The sequence below is a fragment of the Aulonocara sp. 'chitande type north' Nkhata Bay genome, linkage group LG10, assembly GCF_057382095.1.
Source record: "Aulonocara sp. 'chitande type north' Nkhata Bay isolate Kocher_YH1m ecotype deep benthic linkage group LG10, A_spYH_male_GT1.1, whole genome shotgun sequence".
Classification (NCBI taxonomy): domain Eukaryota; kingdom Metazoa; phylum Chordata; class Actinopteri; order Cichliformes; family Cichlidae; genus Aulonocara; species Aulonocara sp. 'chitande type north' Nkhata Bay.
Window position 1 is genome coordinate 8,844,303 of NC_141353.1, and position 18,192 is coordinate 8,862,494.

Below are 18,192 nucleotides of genomic sequence, written 5' to 3' on the forward strand. Positions count from 1 at the left end.
GTTGTTTTATTTTGAAGGAGCTATTGTGTTTCCGGTCCTGTGGGGACGCGGACCACAGTGAAGAGCGTCGCACTAGCGCAGAGAGGTCTGTGTCGGACCCGTAAGATGAGCAGGTGAGTCCAACAGTGACCGGGACTGACCGGGACCAGCGCTGGTCCGGGCGGTCCTGGCGCTGCAGCTGCGGTTGTTACCGGTCCGGGTTTGTTAATGTCATACAGGTGCGCGCTGACAGGGAAACATGTAAAGTACTCAGATTCCAGAGCATAACCTGTAACCTACTGGATTACAGAGGTGGTTTAAAGTAGTTTGAACGGAGCTGCCTCCTCCAGAGAGGACAGAGTTCAGAAGGGTCTCGCCTCATATTTAGCGCTCTGAGAGTGAGGACAGCAGCAGGAAAGCTCACCTTATCTTTTCACTGCGACTGTCACCGTTTTACCTGAGGGCCCGTGTGCACCAGTTCGTCCTGTTCTGCAGGTTGATTTGAAACGGGGAGTGCAAACCAACGGCAGAGACTGCATACCTGCACGCTGAAGGCTGACTGCACGGGGAGGTGGGGGCCGCTGCTCCATAACAACTAAAATGAAGAACGAGTGCACTTATGTGTGTTTGTGCTTGAACTCACACACTCAGGTGTGACACAGGACTGTGATTATACTGCTCTTCATCACTCTGACCTCTGTGTGTCCTCAGGGGGAGGAATGGCTCAGTCTCCAGATCCTGATCTCAACATCGTCCTGATGGGACGCAGCGGAGTGGGAAAGAGCGCTTCTGGTAACACGATTTTAGGACGAGCAGCGTTTAGGTTGAGTGGAGGGTGGGGACCGATGACGATGGGAATCCAAGAGGAAACAGGAACCGTTTTAGGACAGGTGATCCAAGTGATCGACACTCCAGGAATTGTAAGCTCAAAAGAGGAACTGAAAACCTTCTGCCAGGGTCTCCTGCGGTCCTCCACCCCTCTGCTGTTCCTGGTGCTGGTTACGACTGATCGTTTCACGGATGAGGAAGAGGAGGCTGTGCAGGCAGCCATCACAGTCCTTGGCGATGAAGGTCTGGCAAACAGCTTCCTGCTCTTCACAGGTGGAGATGAGCTGGACATGTCACTGCAGGATCTCATCAGCCAGTCTAAGAGAAGCCCGCTCCAAGACGTCATTAAGAAGTTCGGGGACAGGTATCATCTGTTCAACAATAAAGAGCCTCAAGACGAGGGGCAAGTGAGAGAGCTGCTGAAGGAGGCTAAACGCCACAGGACCCGCGAGCTGCTGAGATTCAAAGCAGAAGGTACGTTAGAAACAAGCCCAGGCTCTCCTCAGGTGAGGCAGGCAGACAGGTGAGAGTTCAGGTCAGTCATCCTGACCTCTGACCTGTCAGGTGGATCACTGTTAGACAGAAGCAGTGAATCTATAAGAACGGTTCACATTTAGTCCGTTCAGTTTTGGACACATCAGTGTCGTCACCTCAGTATGAGGAGTAATAATCATAACATCAGTACGAGCCCCACGTTTGCCCTCAGAGGGCGTCGTGCTCTCAGCCACGAGGCTGTCGCTGCGTCAGGCTGTCGCTGTGTGGAGTAATGAGGAGACTGATTGTGAGGCAGCAGCAGTGTGAGTGCAGACAGGCTGTTTACCTGTCACTGCTCTTCATCATGTTCCTTCTGTCTGTTCTGGTCCAGGTGTCTCCATCGTCCTGCTGGGAAACACCGCTGTGGGCAAAAGCGCTTCTGCAAACACCATCATAGGCCGAGCGGCGTTTGAGTCGAGGGCTTCCCTCAAAGCGGTGACGACAGGAATCGGAGAGGAAACGGGACAGAGGTTTGGGAAGCTGATCACAGTGATCGACACTCCGGGACTTTTAGGATCAGAGGAGCTGATTGAAAAGTACTACCTGGGCCTGCCCCGCTCCTCCACACCTGTTCTGTCTCTGGTGGTGGTCAGAGTCGGTCGGTTCACCGAGGAGGACCGGCGCGCCGTGGAGACAGCGATCAGAGTCCTCGGGCCTCGGCGGTTTGAGAACAGCTACCTGCTGTTCACAGGAGGAGACGCCTTAAAGGACAAAAGTCTGCAGGACTTTGTTTCTGAAGATGAAGCAGGTCCTCTCCATCAGGTGGTGCAGAGGTTCGCAGGGAGGACTCACCTGTTCAACAATGAAGGAGGAGGACGAAAGCAGGTCAGAGAGCTGCTGCAGAAAGCAGGTAACCTTCACAGCTTCCTGTCTGCCCACAGCAGCTCATTTAAACCCTGTGATAACCTTCATATGCTTCTACACCGAGCCTGCATGCTGCGTTCAGGGGAACTAAGACAGGAAAACCTCGAGTGTCCCAGCTTTCCTCAGGACCCTGAACGCAGCATGTATTTATCTGTTAAAGAAGTCCCAAAAATCCACATGTCACATGACCCACGTGTGTCAGCATGGATCAGCTGATCCGTGCACACATATTTAATGACTGCACGAAGGAAAAGATGATTTTAGATCCTCAGGAAGTTTGATCGGTGTGTTCAGGGCCGGATGTCCATGTCTGTAACATGATGTTGTGTGTTTGTGTGTAACGCAGCACATACCTGTGACATACAGATGTTAGGTTTCATCTGCACATCAAAGGAAACTCATTTATGACCTCGCTGAGCCTCATTCCTCTGAACTCTGTGCACAAACTAGAGCTGTGTGATATGATGACATGATGAAGGTAAAACATCTCTCGTTTCATATTAGACTCAAACGTTAGAACAGGCTTTTCCCCGCAGCACGCCACGTGATAAATACAAAGAAAATGGCGGCCGTTCCAACATTCACTTCACGCAGGTCGAGCTGATCGAGATTCACTGAATTTACAGAAAATGTAAATTTTGTGATTAATATCGTTGTCGGGACGATAGATGTGTGTCGGGATGTAAGGTTTGGTCATGTCGCACAGCTCCAGCACAAACACACCCTCACATGTAATTATTCACTGAGCTGCTCCTGCCTGAAGCTCCACGTTAGCTTGGACGGGGTTTCTCTCACTTCTGCCCTCAGTCAGATTCGTCTGAAGTGACTTTTCTACCTAAAGCTCAAAGAAACCCTGAAATCTGAGCTAAGATTCACTCCAGCTCACATTTTACAGTCTGGGGGATATAATGCTGGTCACTGGTGTCGGTCACTGGTTTCACTCACTGCTCCTCTTTAGACTCGGCTGAACGCTCTGCTGTGTCTCTGCTGCTGTCCAGCAGAGGGCGCTTTAAGCTCTCAGCTCCTTCATCATGGCTGCAGTTTAACATCAGCGTGTTTCTCTTCCAGGTGATCGTCTCATGGCGTCTCTCACACTGGTGGACAGGAGAGTCATTCTGATTGGTCTGTCTGGAGGAGGGCGGAGCTCAGCAGGAAACACCATCCTGGGATCGGAGCAGTTCCCGACAGGATGTGGGTTTGAACCGGTCCCAGCTGAGGTGGTCTCTGGGTCAGCAGCAGTGGAGGGCTGTTGGATCACAGTGGTCGACACTCCAGGATTCACAGCCAGAGACTCGGATGAAGATCAGCTGGAAAAACGCCTCGAGATGATTAGACAACAGTCTGATCCAGGACCTCACGCCGTGGTGTTTGTGGTCAGGATAGGCAGGATGTCCAGGGAAGACTCTGCGCTCCTCACCGCTCTCAGAAAAATGTTTTATGATCATCCTAGTAACTTCTCCATGGTGCTCTTCACTCACGGAGATGAGCTGAGAGGTCGGTCCATCGATCAGATGATCCAGTCTAACAGCTGTGTGTCTGCACTGGTCTCCGTGAGTCGTGGCAGATTCTGTGTGTTTGACAATAATCAGAAAGGAAACAGAGAGCAGGTCAGAGAGTTCCTCCGTCATGTAGAGAACATCATCTCAGAGAACGGAGGAGAACACTTGAACCTACGCGTACAGCCTGCGGGAAAGAACTGGCTGAGTGAGGAAAGGGAGGAAATGGAGGAAATGGAGAGAATGCACATGTACAGGCACATGTGCATGGACATGGGCATTGACATGGAGAAGGAGATGGACATAATATGCATGCAGTTCAGGGACATCTTAGAGCAGAGACTCAGGATCACTGTACATATCTGCTGTGGGTGTTTTTGCAGCACAGCCAGCCGTCTGGACAAACTCTTCAGAAAGCTGAATGTCTGACTGTGATTGGTGGATGTTGGAGGCGTCTGAGGAAATAAAAACCTGACTGGACTTGGTCTGCTTCCTGTTCAGGATCAGCAGTTTTCTGAAACACGATTGGCCCTCTGTACTGTAACTTTTACTCCAGTACAGTTTCATAGTACTTGTACTTTGTGTAAAACAAACATAAATACTTCAAACACTTTCCATCTGAATTGTTTGCATTAAGATCAGCTGACACATTAAAGTACAGAGACATGAATGAATCAACACGGTTATTGCCATGGTAACAGGTGTGTATCAGGCTCACATCAGTGATTTAATTTCTCCCTCACTGTGGAGGATCGTCCACCGTCAGCAAATTCAATCTAACTTTATTTAAAAAGCTTCTGTCCTGAAACAAACACGGTCACTGTGATGGGGTTTGTTTGTGACGCTTCCTCTCGTCGTCATTAGTTTCTCTGGTTATTGATCTGCAGCACAGGCTGTTAGCATGTAGCTCATCACAAACAAGAGGAAACCTGATCAGTGATCAATACCATCCAACCAGCAGGAAGTGATGTAGAGGTGAGTCGCTCTGATCCTGCAGTGGCTGACCAGCTGATCACCACAGAAGAAGAGTGAGGATGAGGACGAGCTAAAGCTCTTAGCTCAGGCACAGCTAGCCCGCTAACATACCTGTGTGTGGCGTTAAAGGTCACACAGAGAGCAGTTTAAGCACATGAACCACACACCTGTACTTACGATGCAGGTGGTGGAAAAGATTAAATAATGTTTTATAATTTTCTCCTTATTCGTGCAGATAAAATAACAAAGACGCTCACACTGTCCTGCCCTGTTCACACCTGTTTGTGACGAATCAGGAATTGTATGAATACTTTTTGTCCTCTGTTGCTTAATTTCTGACAGTATGTCAAAAAAGACATTTGACAGATGTTAGAGCTGCTCCTTTATATAATGGACTAAAGTCACAGAGAATCTGATAAATCTGTAAAGAAAGAAAAAAACAATAACAGCTGCATGGATGAAAAATATCCCAGGATAAAGGAGTGGAAAAATTACCACAGGACTACAAAACGGACAGATTTCTGTTTGAATGGTCACCAGTGATAAAAACAATGTTCTGGATTTAACAGGAAGCCAAAACAGGAGAAATCTGCTCTCTCTTTCTAGTCCCTGTCAGGACTCTTGCTGCAGCATTTTGGATTAGCTGAAGGCTTTTCAGGGAGTTTTTAGGACTTCCTGATAATAATGAATTACAGTCGTCCAGCCTGGAAGTAATAAATGCATGAACTAGTTTTTCAGCGTCACTCTGAGACAGGATATTTCTAATTTTAGAGATGTTGCGCAAATGGAAGAAAGCAGTCTTACATATTTGTTTAATATGTGCGTTGAAGGACATGTCCTGGTCAAAAATGACTCCAAGGTTCCTCACAGCGTTACTGGAGGCCAAGGTAATGCCATCCAGAGTAAGAATCTGCTTAGATACCATATTTCTAAGATGTTCAGGGCCGAGTACAATAACCTCAGTTTGATCTGAATTAAGAAGCAGAAAGTTAGCGGCCATCCAGGTCTTTATGTCTTTAAGACATTCCTGCAGTTGAACTCATTGGTGTGTGTTATCTGGCTTCATGGACAGATAGAGCTGGTTTCAGTTCACTTTGTCACAGGAGACTTTCCACAGACACACAGAGAGAAACTCAAATGACAGCAGAAACGTGTGTGTGTGTTCTCAGGTCATGGATCCAGATCTCACCATCGTCCTCCTCGGTAGAACCGGAGTGGGTAAAAGTGCTTCAGCGAACACTATTTTAGGACGAGCAGCGTTCGAGTCAAAGACTTCCTTCAAAGCGGTGACGACAGGAATCAGCGAGGAAACGGGACGAGTGTTTGGGAAGCTGTGGTGGACACGCCGGGAGTTTAAGGTTGGGGTATCAGCTGAGAAAGCTCTGTGGGGACGTCCTTTGGTTCCTCAGACCTCGCCTGTTCCTGCTGGTGCTGAGCGTCGGTCGGTGGGGTTTATAACAGAAAAGCTGTAAAATAATAAAATCCTGTGAAAGTTCCTAAATGTTTGGCCTCATTTACATTTTCCAAAGATGTCCAGTGGGCCGGGTGGGGGTCTTTGACAAGCCAGTTGTGGCCCCCAGGCCTGATGTTGGACACCCCTGTGCAGACCAAAGATCATTCAGTGCTGAGAGCAGCTGCTGCTCCATCAGCAGGAAGCTCTGACATCAGCTCTCACAATAAAAAACATTATTATAACGGATGTTCGTACAACATATTATCATGTTATTACAATATTGTAATAACATGATAATATGTACAAACATGAAACCATATGTTAGAACGATAAAGGTTTCATGTTATAATGTGATACAGCTCTATGCTTCCGTAACAGTCCACTTACTAACACTTTTGTTTTTACGACTCAAGCTTCATGGAGTTCATGTTACTGTTCTGAGTGTAAGTGCAGCTTCACCAGCAGGTGGAGCCACTGCTTCAGACAAACTTGAATATTGTTGTTTAAAAAGTAATAAACACTGTTTTAGGGAGCACTTTGATGAGGTTAATAACTAAAAAACCATGCAGCGCTTGTGACATTTGCATTTCTTCAACCAATCAAAATCTTTCATCAATATAAAAATGCCTCACAGACCCAAACAAAGTCAGGTCCCTGATCCGCACAGGTTCAGGTTTTTGGGGTCCTCACAAGGATAGAAGAACAAGTTCATGTGTTTGTGTCTGTGTGGGTCAGCTGTTGTCCCGTACTGTTGGTGTGAAACCAGATCCAGGACCTTCAGAAAGCTTGGAGGGGAAGGACCGTGCTGCACACGGCAGTCAGAGGGAGGAGATAATGACGGAGTGGAGGAGTGTCTGTCCGAGCTCAGTCTGCTCAGCAGTTAGTCTCAGTGTGTCTGCCTCACAGAGAGCCTCACTGTCAGCATGGAGGAGCGTCGCTGTGGATTATTGATCATCACCTTTCTGCTGCACGTCCACTGTTTGCACTCAGTTTACATCACCCAGAGCACAGGTGAGACTCTCCTCTAATACTTCTCATGCTGCAATACTGACATTGCAGTACTGTTGATTCTATCTGCACACCAGTTACACAGCAGCTGCACTGATGCAGTAACACTCCTGCTCTTCTTCTGTGGTGGTTTCCATTCAGTGCTCTGCGTGCTGACCTTTGAACTGTGCAGTCAAGGTCAAAGTCAAACAGTCCATCAGCACACTGACCAATCACAGAGCGGCTCTCGGTGTGAGGCCCCTCCTCTGCACGTTTTCCCAGTAAATCTCAGTGTTTACGTGTTTCAGACGTTTGGGGAATGTGAGCCATCCAGATCATATTTCATCAAATCCTCACTGTGTGTGTGTTTGTGCTCACATTCCTGCTACATGAGGACCAAGCCTTTACACATCACAGTGGGGACACTTCTACAAATTGGGGACCTTCACATGCAGTGAGGTTCAGGAGTGAAGTGTTATTTGAGTCCTCATGAGGACACTCAGTGTGTGTGTGTGTGTGTGTGTGTGTGTGTGTGTGTGTGTGTGTGAGAGAGAGACCTCCATGACCTCAGACAGAGCCCACTCATCCTTCCTCTTCATCAGTGTAGGTACAGCTCACAGACAAACAAAGGTTCATCTTTCTATACGTGTGAGGACCCTCGTCCTGCTCTCTAATCTCCACCAGGACAGAAACGTCCTCACAGAGCTGCTCTCAGAGTAAGACTGTGTCCAGCCTGAGCTGATGTAATCCTGTAGAAACTGTCCTGTGTGGGAGGATCAGAGGTTTTAGTGTTTATTTATTTATTATAACATCTGGATGAAACAGCTGGAGTCATGTTATAAATGATTAGTAATGTCTTTGAAGTAAAACACAGAAACCACAGTCAGCTTTGTACCTGCCCACTGGTTTCATGATCACCATTAAATAATCCTCTGATAACAAAAATTTAAAATATATTTTATTTAAAATGTCTTTGTCTGACTATGTTAAAGACGTGGCCGTGTAAAAAGAAAACACAGCACAGAAGTGTTTCAGGTTATAAACTCATCTACACGCTCTGTGAGAGGCATCCAGTCAGAGTCCAACCACAGGATGCTCTCAGTCTTTGGCTCCGCCTCCTCATATGCTCTGTTGGTACAGTGACCTAACAGGAGCCATGTTATCGGTCACATGATGTCATTAGAAAGGCTCCAACAGCATAAACACGTCTAGAGGCCCAGCTCAGGTGAAGCTAGAAGACCACCTGTCAGAGGCCACGCCCCCAATGATGCAAACATTAAGCCTTAATCAAATCTAAACAGGTTTGAATTATCACTAGAGACTCCAAACATGTTTATTTTAATATGGGAGTCTATGGGACTGACTCAGTGCTGCTCCTGCTGGACGTCAGAGGAACTGCAGGTGTGAGGTTCAGGTGTTGTCGGTCTGAATGTTCAACAGTAACGTGTTTGTTTAAATAACTGAAGGTTTTATTGTCTTCAGTCCTGAAACAGACGCTGCAGGAGTGACTGACTCTTCTTCTTCTTCTGTAGATTCTCTCCATCAGGTTCTGTCGGAGTTCGCCATCATTCGTCCAATCAGGACAGACTCAGAGGGGCGCTTCCTGTCAGGTTCCATCTCAGCTCGCCAGCTACATCGCAGGAAAAGACACGCCCCCTCACCAGAGGACACACCCACTGACTTTAAAGACATACATAAGGGCACACCCTTTTCACAACAGGCTCCGCCCAGTCACGGTTGGTGGGGGCAGAGTCACATGACAGAGGAGGCGGAGCTTTTCTATAATGTGACTGCCTTCGGGAAGGAATTGCACCTACACCTGCATCCCAACTCTCGCCTCGTCGCCCCCACCGCCACCATGGAGTGGGAGGAGTCAGGACAGCACCACTCTCAGCCAATAGAAGACACCGGCTGCTTCTACACGGGAACTGTGTCCAACATGGAGGGTACGTCAGTCGCCATCAGCAACTGTGATGGACTGGTATGTATCACATGACCCAATCGTCTTACAGCTGTTTGATCAGAGCAAAGGTTCCCAATCTCCAGGTCGTGGACCAATCCTGGGTCATGTGAACTTAGTCACAGGGTCCCATGTAATCAGTGCCTGAAGAAGAAACTCTAACACGGTTCCTGCACTGTGACTTAAGTGAGCGGTAGTGTCAGAGCTGCGGGAGGGTCCACAGGTCACTGAGCATCCTCAGCTGACCTGCCAACACCATCACCAGGGTGGAGTTAACGGCGTGACCTCCACCCTGACGAGTTCAGAGGAGATGGGACTGTGGACGTCCTCCTCGTGTCTCCGAGGAGCTGAAACAAAGTCAATGATCGGCTCGTTCAGTGATCACATTCACAGATGTTTCTCCTGACACCATCCTTCAGCTCTCTGCGGGTTTCTTGTTTTCGCTAACATTTAGCTAACGTTTAGCTATCGCCTGGTCGTTATGCCGTAGAGAATCATCAGCACAGCAGGCTGTAGACATGCAGGTGGTTCTTTCTACAGCTCACTCTAAAGAAACAGATTTATTTAATTATCCCACAGAAACTCACTTCAGCACCAGTAGAAAAGAAATAGAAAAAAATAGAAAAAGTAAATGAGTGAATAGCTTCAGCAGTGTATCAAACAGCTTCTCAGGTGTGTTCTTTCTACAGCTCTTCTGCAGTAAAGGTTTGAACGTGTTTGTGGCGTTCTGTTGTGCGGACAGCGCTCGCCTCACCGTCACCGCTGTCTAAGTCAGACGCTCACGTCCTGTTCATCACGGTCCTCTGATGCTGACGGTGGTGAGCTGAGCGAGGCGTGTCTGCAGTCATGGACTGCTGTTACTAAAGTGCTCTGTGACTCAGGCTTTCATGAATAAATATCACACGATTGTTAAACAGTGATGAGGCTCGTCAGCGTGGCGATGGAGCAGTGCTTCAGGTGTTGTAGCTACACGCACACTAAAGCCCGCCCACAGGAACGTCTGCAGGACTTTAATGAGCAAATCAGGCGACCGTCTCAGGTTTCAGTCAAACATGAACATCTGTCACTAACCTGAGACATCACATGAGCCAAAGCATCAGGCGTTTCGTGGGTGACATCAACCAGTGGCTCACCTGAGTCACCTAACAGGCTTCTGTGATCCCACCTGTCAGGTGACTCGAGACATGGACAGGTAAAACACAGACATTGGTTTCAAAGTGACTGTAGGGAGGAAACATATCAGCCCCAGAGGAACGTGTCCCCGAGTCAGGCAGGAGAGTTTTATTTCTTTTGTCCTCTCAGAGACGATTTAAGGATGTAACATCGTCATCGTCATCATCGTCGTTGTCCTGAGCGAGGAAGCTGCAGCTGCTGATGGATGCAGATGTTTCCACAGCTGTCGATGTGTGTGGAGCCTCCTGATTTTCCACATATTGCAGCTGAAAGCTTCAGTTTGAGGCAGGAGGAGCGTCTGATCCAAACATCTACAAAAAAGATTTTAAACAATAAAAGTCACGAATGTGGCTCACAAAACTTTCAAAATAAAAGCTTTTAAGTTCAGCAGGGAGTCAGACAGAAACAGAGAGGACGCTGTAAAACGTGGCGTGCTGAGACCTTCGCTTCGTACAGCGTGGGCCGAGTCACTGAGTGAAGCCAGATGTGGAGGACAGATGTGAGGCGTAGGAGGAGGAATGAGGAAGCTGCAGGGAACAAACTGCAGACTCATCGAGGTGGACACAATAACAGGAACACCTCAGCACTGAAGCTCTGATGGAGTTTACTGCAGGAGCAGTGCATGATGGGAAAAGTCTTACTCGGTTTATGATTTTATATTTCCAGCTCCGGCATGTTTACTGCTGACTCAGAGCACGACTGAGGCTTTAGAGCTGACGCTTCTCACTCAGAGCTGCTAATGATGATGGATGCACAGACCCACAGATCCACAGATGCACAGACCCACAGATGCACAGATCCACAGACCCACCCTGCTAAACATTGGATGTCTGATAGACGTGCAGATCAGACCTTTTGGGTGCTGTTAATAACCCCTTGAAGTGCTTTCCTCTGAGCCTATCCCAGCTGTCATAGGGCGAGAGGCGGGGTACACCCTGGACAGAGAGACAGAGAGACAGACAACCATTCGCGCCCACATTCACACCTATGGGCAATTTGGATTAATCAGTTAACCTGTCCCCACTAACTGCATGTCTTTAGATGGTGGGAGGAAGCCGGAGTACCCGGAGGGAACCCACGCAAACACGGGGAGAACACGCAAACTCCACACAGAAAGACCTGATGGTGGAACTGAACTCAGGACCTTCTTGCTGTGCAGCAACAGTGCTGACCACCGTGCTGCCCCTGAAACTGTGTCACTTACTGAAATGTGCTGAAATATTAAAAATGTTTAAATCCTTGTTGAATGTTAAATATTAAGGGTTAGTATTCAGAAAATGTTGGAATTTCTTTTAAAAGGAGTACGACGTGTTTAATAAATGTAAACGAGTGTTGGCATTATATTTATCAGCGCTGTGTGGAGCAGGCAAAATCTGGACTCTAACTCCAACCTGAGCTTTACTGCTGGAATCCAAGCAAAACAAAACTGGGAGACGGGAAACAAACAAACTGATAGAGAAAGAGAGACATCACAACACAGGACATAAAGACACACACGGGAACAACCACAGGAGGGAACACATCTGAACATGACGGACACCAGACACGAGACTATCAAAGTAAAACAGGAAGTACTGGGAGAACACACAGAGACACAGGCTGACCAAACCAGGAGCAGAGGGAGGAGAGAGAGGGTGAGGGGCGAGATAGGGCGAGGGAGACTGTGAAACAGAAAACTTGGCAACATGAAGACGAACCTGACTTACCCGGGGAAACGCTGAGGGACGGACAGAGACATGAAGAGGACCAGAGACTAAGGAAACAACCTGAACTAGGAATAATGAAATAACTCCAGAGTGTACTAGGAAATATAAACACAGAGAACATGATGATAAATAAACAAGAGTCCGAATCACCACAAACACAAACCCTGGGTCAGCGAGCTGGGAAACCTGGCAATCTATCTTTATCCTGTTTTATTGTGAAAAGCTTTGTAAGAGGAAGTTTGCGGTGGTCTGTATGAACCGGACTATCTGCTCGGTCTTTGTTGATGCTCACATTTTGAAACTGTCTGTGACAGTTCTGTGACACATCCACAGAGCAGCTGCTCACTGTTTTAGCTAAAGAGCTCACGCCATCTTGGAGACGTCCAATGATCTCTCTGCAGTCCTTCACACATGATGTTTCTCTACAGCAAGCCTATTCAAATGGCGGCCCGCGGGCCAAATGCGGCCCAGAAGCAACCTGCGAGTGGCCCTGCCTGTGGTCCTGGCAGAAACACAGAGAAAACGCAAAAAATTAATTCATTAATTTTTAAAAAATTTATTCATTAATTTTTAAAAAATTAAAAAATTAAAAATTCCTACAGTGTAGTGTAGACTTTGAATGCAACACTCCTAGTAGCCTAGCAATATTTAACCCACAATTCACCGAGATGTAAACATATTAAACAATCATCGTAATATATGATGCGACGACAGCATGTCTTTCTCACTCCAAAAGCGCAAAATTGACAATGAACCCTGCCTGGACTGACAAATACTTATTCATTTTACCGCCAAATCCAAATGCCAAACCAATGTGTTTAATTTGCAGTGAGTGTGTTGCTGTACTTACGAAGGCACCACAATGACAAACACCAGATTTTCTACACAAACTTTCCAGAGCAATCTCAGGAGACTTAGACTTAGTTCCTCCTACGCCGGGCGGCGCATCGGGCAGCTAGTGATCTCCATCGATGTCGGTCAGCAGCGACGGCTTCAGCTTCGTCCCAGGCAATGTTGACAGTTCTCAGATCGTCCATGAATGTTCGACGCCATGTGGTCTTTGGTCGGCCTTGCTTTCGCTTGCCAGTGTGTGGACGCCATGTCATGGCAATCTTAGCTGGGCAATGAGGGGGTAGGCGTAAAATATGGCCCGCAAAGCGGAAGCGCCTTTCTGCAACAACATCGGCTAATGGGCGGGTGCCTGCTCTTCGTAGGACCTCATTTGTTATTCGGTCCCGGTAGGAAATTCTCAGGATTCGCCGCAGGACACGTTGTTGAAGCACGTTCAGGTGTTGAATAATTGCACTTGTTGAGCGCCAGGTTTCACTAGCGTAAAGTGCAGTAGGGAAGACGATAGAGTTCAGTAGTCTGATCTTGACCCTGACATTCAGGGAGGTCGAGTTCCAAATAGGTTGGAGACGTCGCAGGACACCAACTGCCTTCCCTACTCTGGCGTCGACATCCCGATCAGAGACCCCGTCATTCGAGATGATGCTGCCAAGATATGTAAAATTCTCCACCTCTTCAGCACGTTGTTGGTTGATCATGACAGGAATGCGGGCACGTGCATAGTCAACTCGGAGTACCTTGGTTTTTTTGGCGCTGATTCTTAATCCAACTTTCGTCGCCTCCCTCTTCAGGGCTGCGGTCAACTTTTGGAGGTCTTCCTGAGTCGAGCCCAGCAGGGCGATGTCATCTGCGAAGTCCAAGTCAGTGAGATTACACGCTTTGTGCCAGGGCACACCGATGCCAGCTTGGTCAACTGATCGTCGCATGATGAAGTCAATTACCAACAGGAAGAGGAAAGGGGACAGCACGCATCCTTGTCGCACGCCAGTATTGATCTCGAAGAAATCTGTGCAGCCGTCATCCGTCCGGACACAGGAGAGGGCTGCAAAAGTACAGTTTAACTGCGAGTTTAATAATCTTACAACCGGAGTTGTACTACCATGGTGAGGGTCCTGTACAGTCCAAGAGAGAGCGGCAGCAGCTTCCCTTCGTGTTTGCTTCTTGGCGAAGAAGAAAAGGCCTTTCACAGATTCTGAAACAGTGAAATACTGCATGCTGGCCGTGGTGGATGCGGTGATAAGTGACGAAAAAATTAAAGTAAGTGTGACATCTGCTATAAAAAACGTACCCCTGTCAGACAGTTCGTAGAGTTGAAGTTCTGGCGTCAGACGAGTTTGAAATGCTGTTAGATGACCTGAGGAAAACTGATGTAATATCTATAGCAGGAGATGGGTTCACAGACAGAACTGATAATGCACAGTTGTGCATATATGTCCGTTTTTTTGGATGGGAAATTGCTCGGCTTGCTACCGTTAGAGCAGGGCTCTAGACTAACTTTTTGCCATGGGCGTACCGGTACGCCTAACTTTAAAAAGTTAGGCCTACCGCCACAAAAGTTAGGCGCACACAAATTTTATAATAATTGATATAATATAATGTGTTTTTCTGGATACACTGTGCTTTTCCAGCATTCAAAGACTGATGACACCGCGTCAGAGCTGGCTATGAATTTCAGAAGGATCAGGCCTTAACAGAAAAGTTAGCAATAGTTCTTTTCCTATTAAATTCAAATTCAAATTCAAATTTTATTTGTCACGTACACAGTCATACACAGTACGATATGTAGTGAAATGCTTGGACAACTGCTCGTGACCTAAAGAAAACAAAAAAGGAAAAGGCTATGAATAAGATAGGAAATAAATATGAAAAATTAAAAAGGGTAAATTTAACTAGGAAGGAATAAAATATAAATTAAGGTTAAAAATGAAATAACTGTACAACACAAATTAGAATGAAGGGTAAATTTAACTGGGAAGAATAAGATAAAGATAAATATATAAATTAAAGTTGAAAATAAAATAACTGTACAACAAAATACACAATATAGAACTATATAAGAATGTATGAAGAAATCTAAATATAAATAAATATATACACAATAACAGCAGCTGTACAAGTATTAACCGGAAATGAAGAATATAGTGACCAGTGTTGTGCAAAACCAAAGTCCAGAAAGTCCAGTGTGTGTGTAAGAACCATATGTGTGGGTCAGTACTGTGTGGTGGTGTGATTGAGAGACCGTATCGCCTGCGGGAAGAAGCTCCTCCTCAGTCTCTCTGTGTTGGTCTTCAGGGAGCGGAATCGCTTTCCTGACCTCAGCAGAGAGAACAGTCTGTTGTTGGGATGGCTGAGGTCCTTCACGATCTTCCTGGCCTTGGTCCAGCACCACCTGCTGTAGATTGAGTGCAGGTCAGGGAGCTCGGAGCGGATGGTGCGCTCAGCTATTACAGCTACATCCACGTCTGTCGTGCCTAGGCTGCTCATAGGGCTGCGTATCATCACTGATTTCTATAATCCACTCGATTCTGGTTTTCAAAGTCCCGATTCGATTCAACTTAGCCTCAGACAGTCAGAAATATTATAATTCTGATCATTTATCAGTACTGACTTCATCAGAATTGTGAACATCACAGCAGATGTCTTTGTGTGAAAGTAACTGAGAATAAAACAGAAAAGCATGAAGGAGATTTTCCTGGTCTGGCTTTTTATAGCAGATAACCTTAAAAATATTCTACAATGTTCTGCATATAAAGTTTAAATTTCTTCAGTATTGAACAACAGAAAAAATAGGCTTTCTTGTCCGAGGTCATTTAAGTGAAGAAAGAAAAAGACAGCAGCCACAGCGCTGTAAACAGCGGTAGACTGGTGGGTAATAAGCCAATGAATAATACAGAAAACAGAGATTGGAGACGGAAACTGTTCTTGAAGTACAGAGAGAGAGAGAGAGAGCTGTGCATGGATGTGATTTTAATAGTCGTGGAAGCAAAACAGCAAAATTCATGACGACATTGATCAAATGTGAAGCGCAGTTTGCTGCTTCTTTTGCTGCTTCTTTTGCTGCTTCTTTTGCTGCTGGCTCGGTGGATTTTGGTTGGAGAGACAAAACCTGCAGCTCAGAATCAGCGCAAAAAGACGTAATCACAGCGCGGACCAGACGCATCAGGATCGCTGAGCTCCGACAGCGTGTCCGTCTGCGGGCCGGCGGGTGAGAAAGCCGAGAAAGACGAAGCTGATTCTGATGCGTCGGTCTGTGTTTACGTCTTTGTGTGGAGTCCGTGTACCTGCTCTCATCTGCTGTTTGGTTGTTGTTGAAATGGTTTTGTGAGCTTTAATCTGAGAATCTGGTGTTTCTGGCAAAACAGTTATATTTAAAAGTCGATTCAGGATTTAATGAATTGATATCGCTTTATTCAAGCTACTCACCTCCCACTTCCACCTGCACTTTCAACTGGACCACGGCCAATCAGAGAGGTCCCGCCCCTGACTATCTCTGATTGGTTTAGTCCAATTAAAGTATTAAAGTTAGGGGCAAAATGTGTGTCTGTTGCTGACCACAGGGAAGGTTGCAGATTTTCTTTTTTTTGCTACCCGAACAGTTGGTCGCACAGGTGCAACCAAATATTTTTTTTAGTCGCACCACTGAAAGATTTGGTCACAAATGCGACCAAATTGGTCGCACTCTAGAGCCCTGCATTAGAGGGACACACAGCTGGCAAAATAATGTTTGAGAAGATTTCAGCTCTTTTTGAGGAAAATGGTCTGGATATGAAGCGTGTCTGTATACTTGTGACGGATGGGGCTCCATCCATGGCAGGAAAAGTGAGTGGTCAGCAAAATATTTATTTTAATTTGAAAGGGAATTATCAAAATGTTTTTTTTAATATTATTATTTCAAATGTGCAAAAAAATAGTTTAGTTATAGCTCCCCTTTTTTAAATGGACCTTTTGGTGTGCATTTGTGAGAGGTCACCAGATTTACAGGGGGAAAAGGAATAAAAAAAATTACTTGTTTTTCAGTACAGTTGTGTGGGTTTGAAATTGATCATGATCTGCTGCTTACTGGCTGCAAAAAAATATCTGGCCCAGATAAATTCCTCGGTTTGAAAATCTGGCCCAACTAACTTCTTAGTTGAATAGCCATGCTCTACAGCAACAAGTCCTCCTCCCTCTGGAAACACAGGACTACAGTTCCTGCACACGTAGAAGCACGACGTCTACAATGAGTCTAAGTTTTTCGTTGAAAAGACATCCACCACGACCACATCTGGACTCTAAATAGGCCGCACACTGAGGTCATAGAGACGACGCTAGACGTCAAAAATAAGACGTCACCTGGCGTTACAAAAACACACCTTCAGTGGACCAAACCTGACGAATAAAAGACGTGACTGTGCAGTGGGACAGACCCACGGAGTCTTTATCTGATGGACACGTTCTTACTTTCTCATAAGCACAGCTGTGAGCTCTGCTCTTCAGTTTTATCATCTGATTCCTCCAGATGTCTGTGAAGGTAGAGGATCATCAGGGGTCCTTTTGTCCCCCTTTGAGGGGGGGGGGGGGGGGGAAACTCCCACAGGGCTTAAATCTGGGACTCTCCACCATTTGACCCAAGAACTGAAGAAGCTTCTCGGATGAGAGGTGAAACGTCTTCAAGCAACTTAAAGAAGTCCAGACGCTTTTCTTTCCAAGCTCCTTTGAGTCCTCCAGGTGTTCCTTCCTGGCACTTGTTGGCTCACCTGTTTCATTCCAGGTGTTTAATTGGTTTTACTGGTATCACCTGTTCCTCTTCAGGTGTTTCCTTTGGGCAAGGCAGTAATCTGACCCTCACTGTTCACTGCATCGGTCTCTGGAACAATGATACTGTAAAAACGCTGAAGTATTGCTGACTGATGCTGTAATAATAATCGTTCAGACTGATTAATGCTGGCTCAGATTAACGCTCTCGTGTCTCCCAGGCAGGGATGATCCGCACCGGCGAGGAGGAGTTTTTCATCGAGCCGCTGGATCGATGGAGGCTGGGAGGAGCAGGAGGAGGAGAGGAAGAGGAGGTGGAGGGGCGGCGGCACATCATTTATCGCTCCTCGGCCGTGAAGAAGAACTCAGCTGTCAATCACACAGCTGATGACTTCGTCCAAGGTGAGACTCAGACTGAAACGCTGCATTTCAGATTAGCTGACGCTTAAAAGCGTTCCTCGCTTCATGCTCGCTCCTCTTCTGCAGAGCGAGCTCGATGCTGACGCACACTGCTGTCGTTCTGTGGCAAAAACAAAACAGATAAAAACAGAGTCCCACAGGGAAGCAGGCAAACACTCAGGTCTGTTTCCATGCCACGCCCCCGTGTGATTAACACACAAACAGCCTGTTATGTGTTTGATGTTTGAAGTCACG

At 46.7% G+C, this 18,192-nt stretch overlaps 2 protein-coding genes across 5 annotated transcripts in view; both read left to right on the top strand.

Annotated features, from left to right (window-relative positions):
* LOC147320165 (GTPase IMAP family member 8-like) lies at positions 1–6,159 on the top strand. Of its 2 annotated transcripts, none has more exons than XM_086308047.1 (5): positions 1–113; positions 691–1,281; positions 1,673–2,191; positions 3,274–4,676; positions 5,846–6,159. In XM_086308047.1, exons 2-4 carry the CDS (start codon positions 699–701, stop codon positions 4,128–4,130), a joined length of 1,959 nt encoding a protein of 652 aa, XP_086164173.1. In that variant the 5' UTR covers positions 1–113; positions 691–698; the 3' UTR covers positions 4,131–4,676; positions 5,846–6,159. The 2 variants fall into 2 exon arrangements, with proteins under 2 accessions (XP_086164173.1, XP_086164174.1); XM_086308048.1 differs by having other exon boundaries at positions 3,274–4,402.
* An 829-nt stretch (positions 6,160–6,988) lies between these two features.
* The window catches only part of LOC147320166 (A disintegrin and metalloproteinase with thrombospondin motifs 2-like), a 35,387-nt gene continuing 24,183 nt past the window's right edge, over positions 6,989–18,192 (top strand). Inside the window, exons 1-3 of one of the 3 annotated variants that reach the window (XM_086308044.1) lie at positions 6,989–7,140; positions 8,649–9,097; positions 17,760–17,940. In XM_086308044.1, coding sequence (XP_086164170.1) covers positions 7,053–7,140; positions 8,649–9,097; positions 17,760–17,940 — 718 coding nt within the window. In that variant the 5' untranslated portion in view covers positions 6,989–7,052. Of the gene's footprint in view, positions 7,141–8,648; positions 9,098–13,310; positions 14,062–17,759; positions 17,941–18,192 lie in introns of those variants that run through there. The other 2 variants (XM_086308046.1, XM_086308045.1) reach the window with 2 other exon arrangements.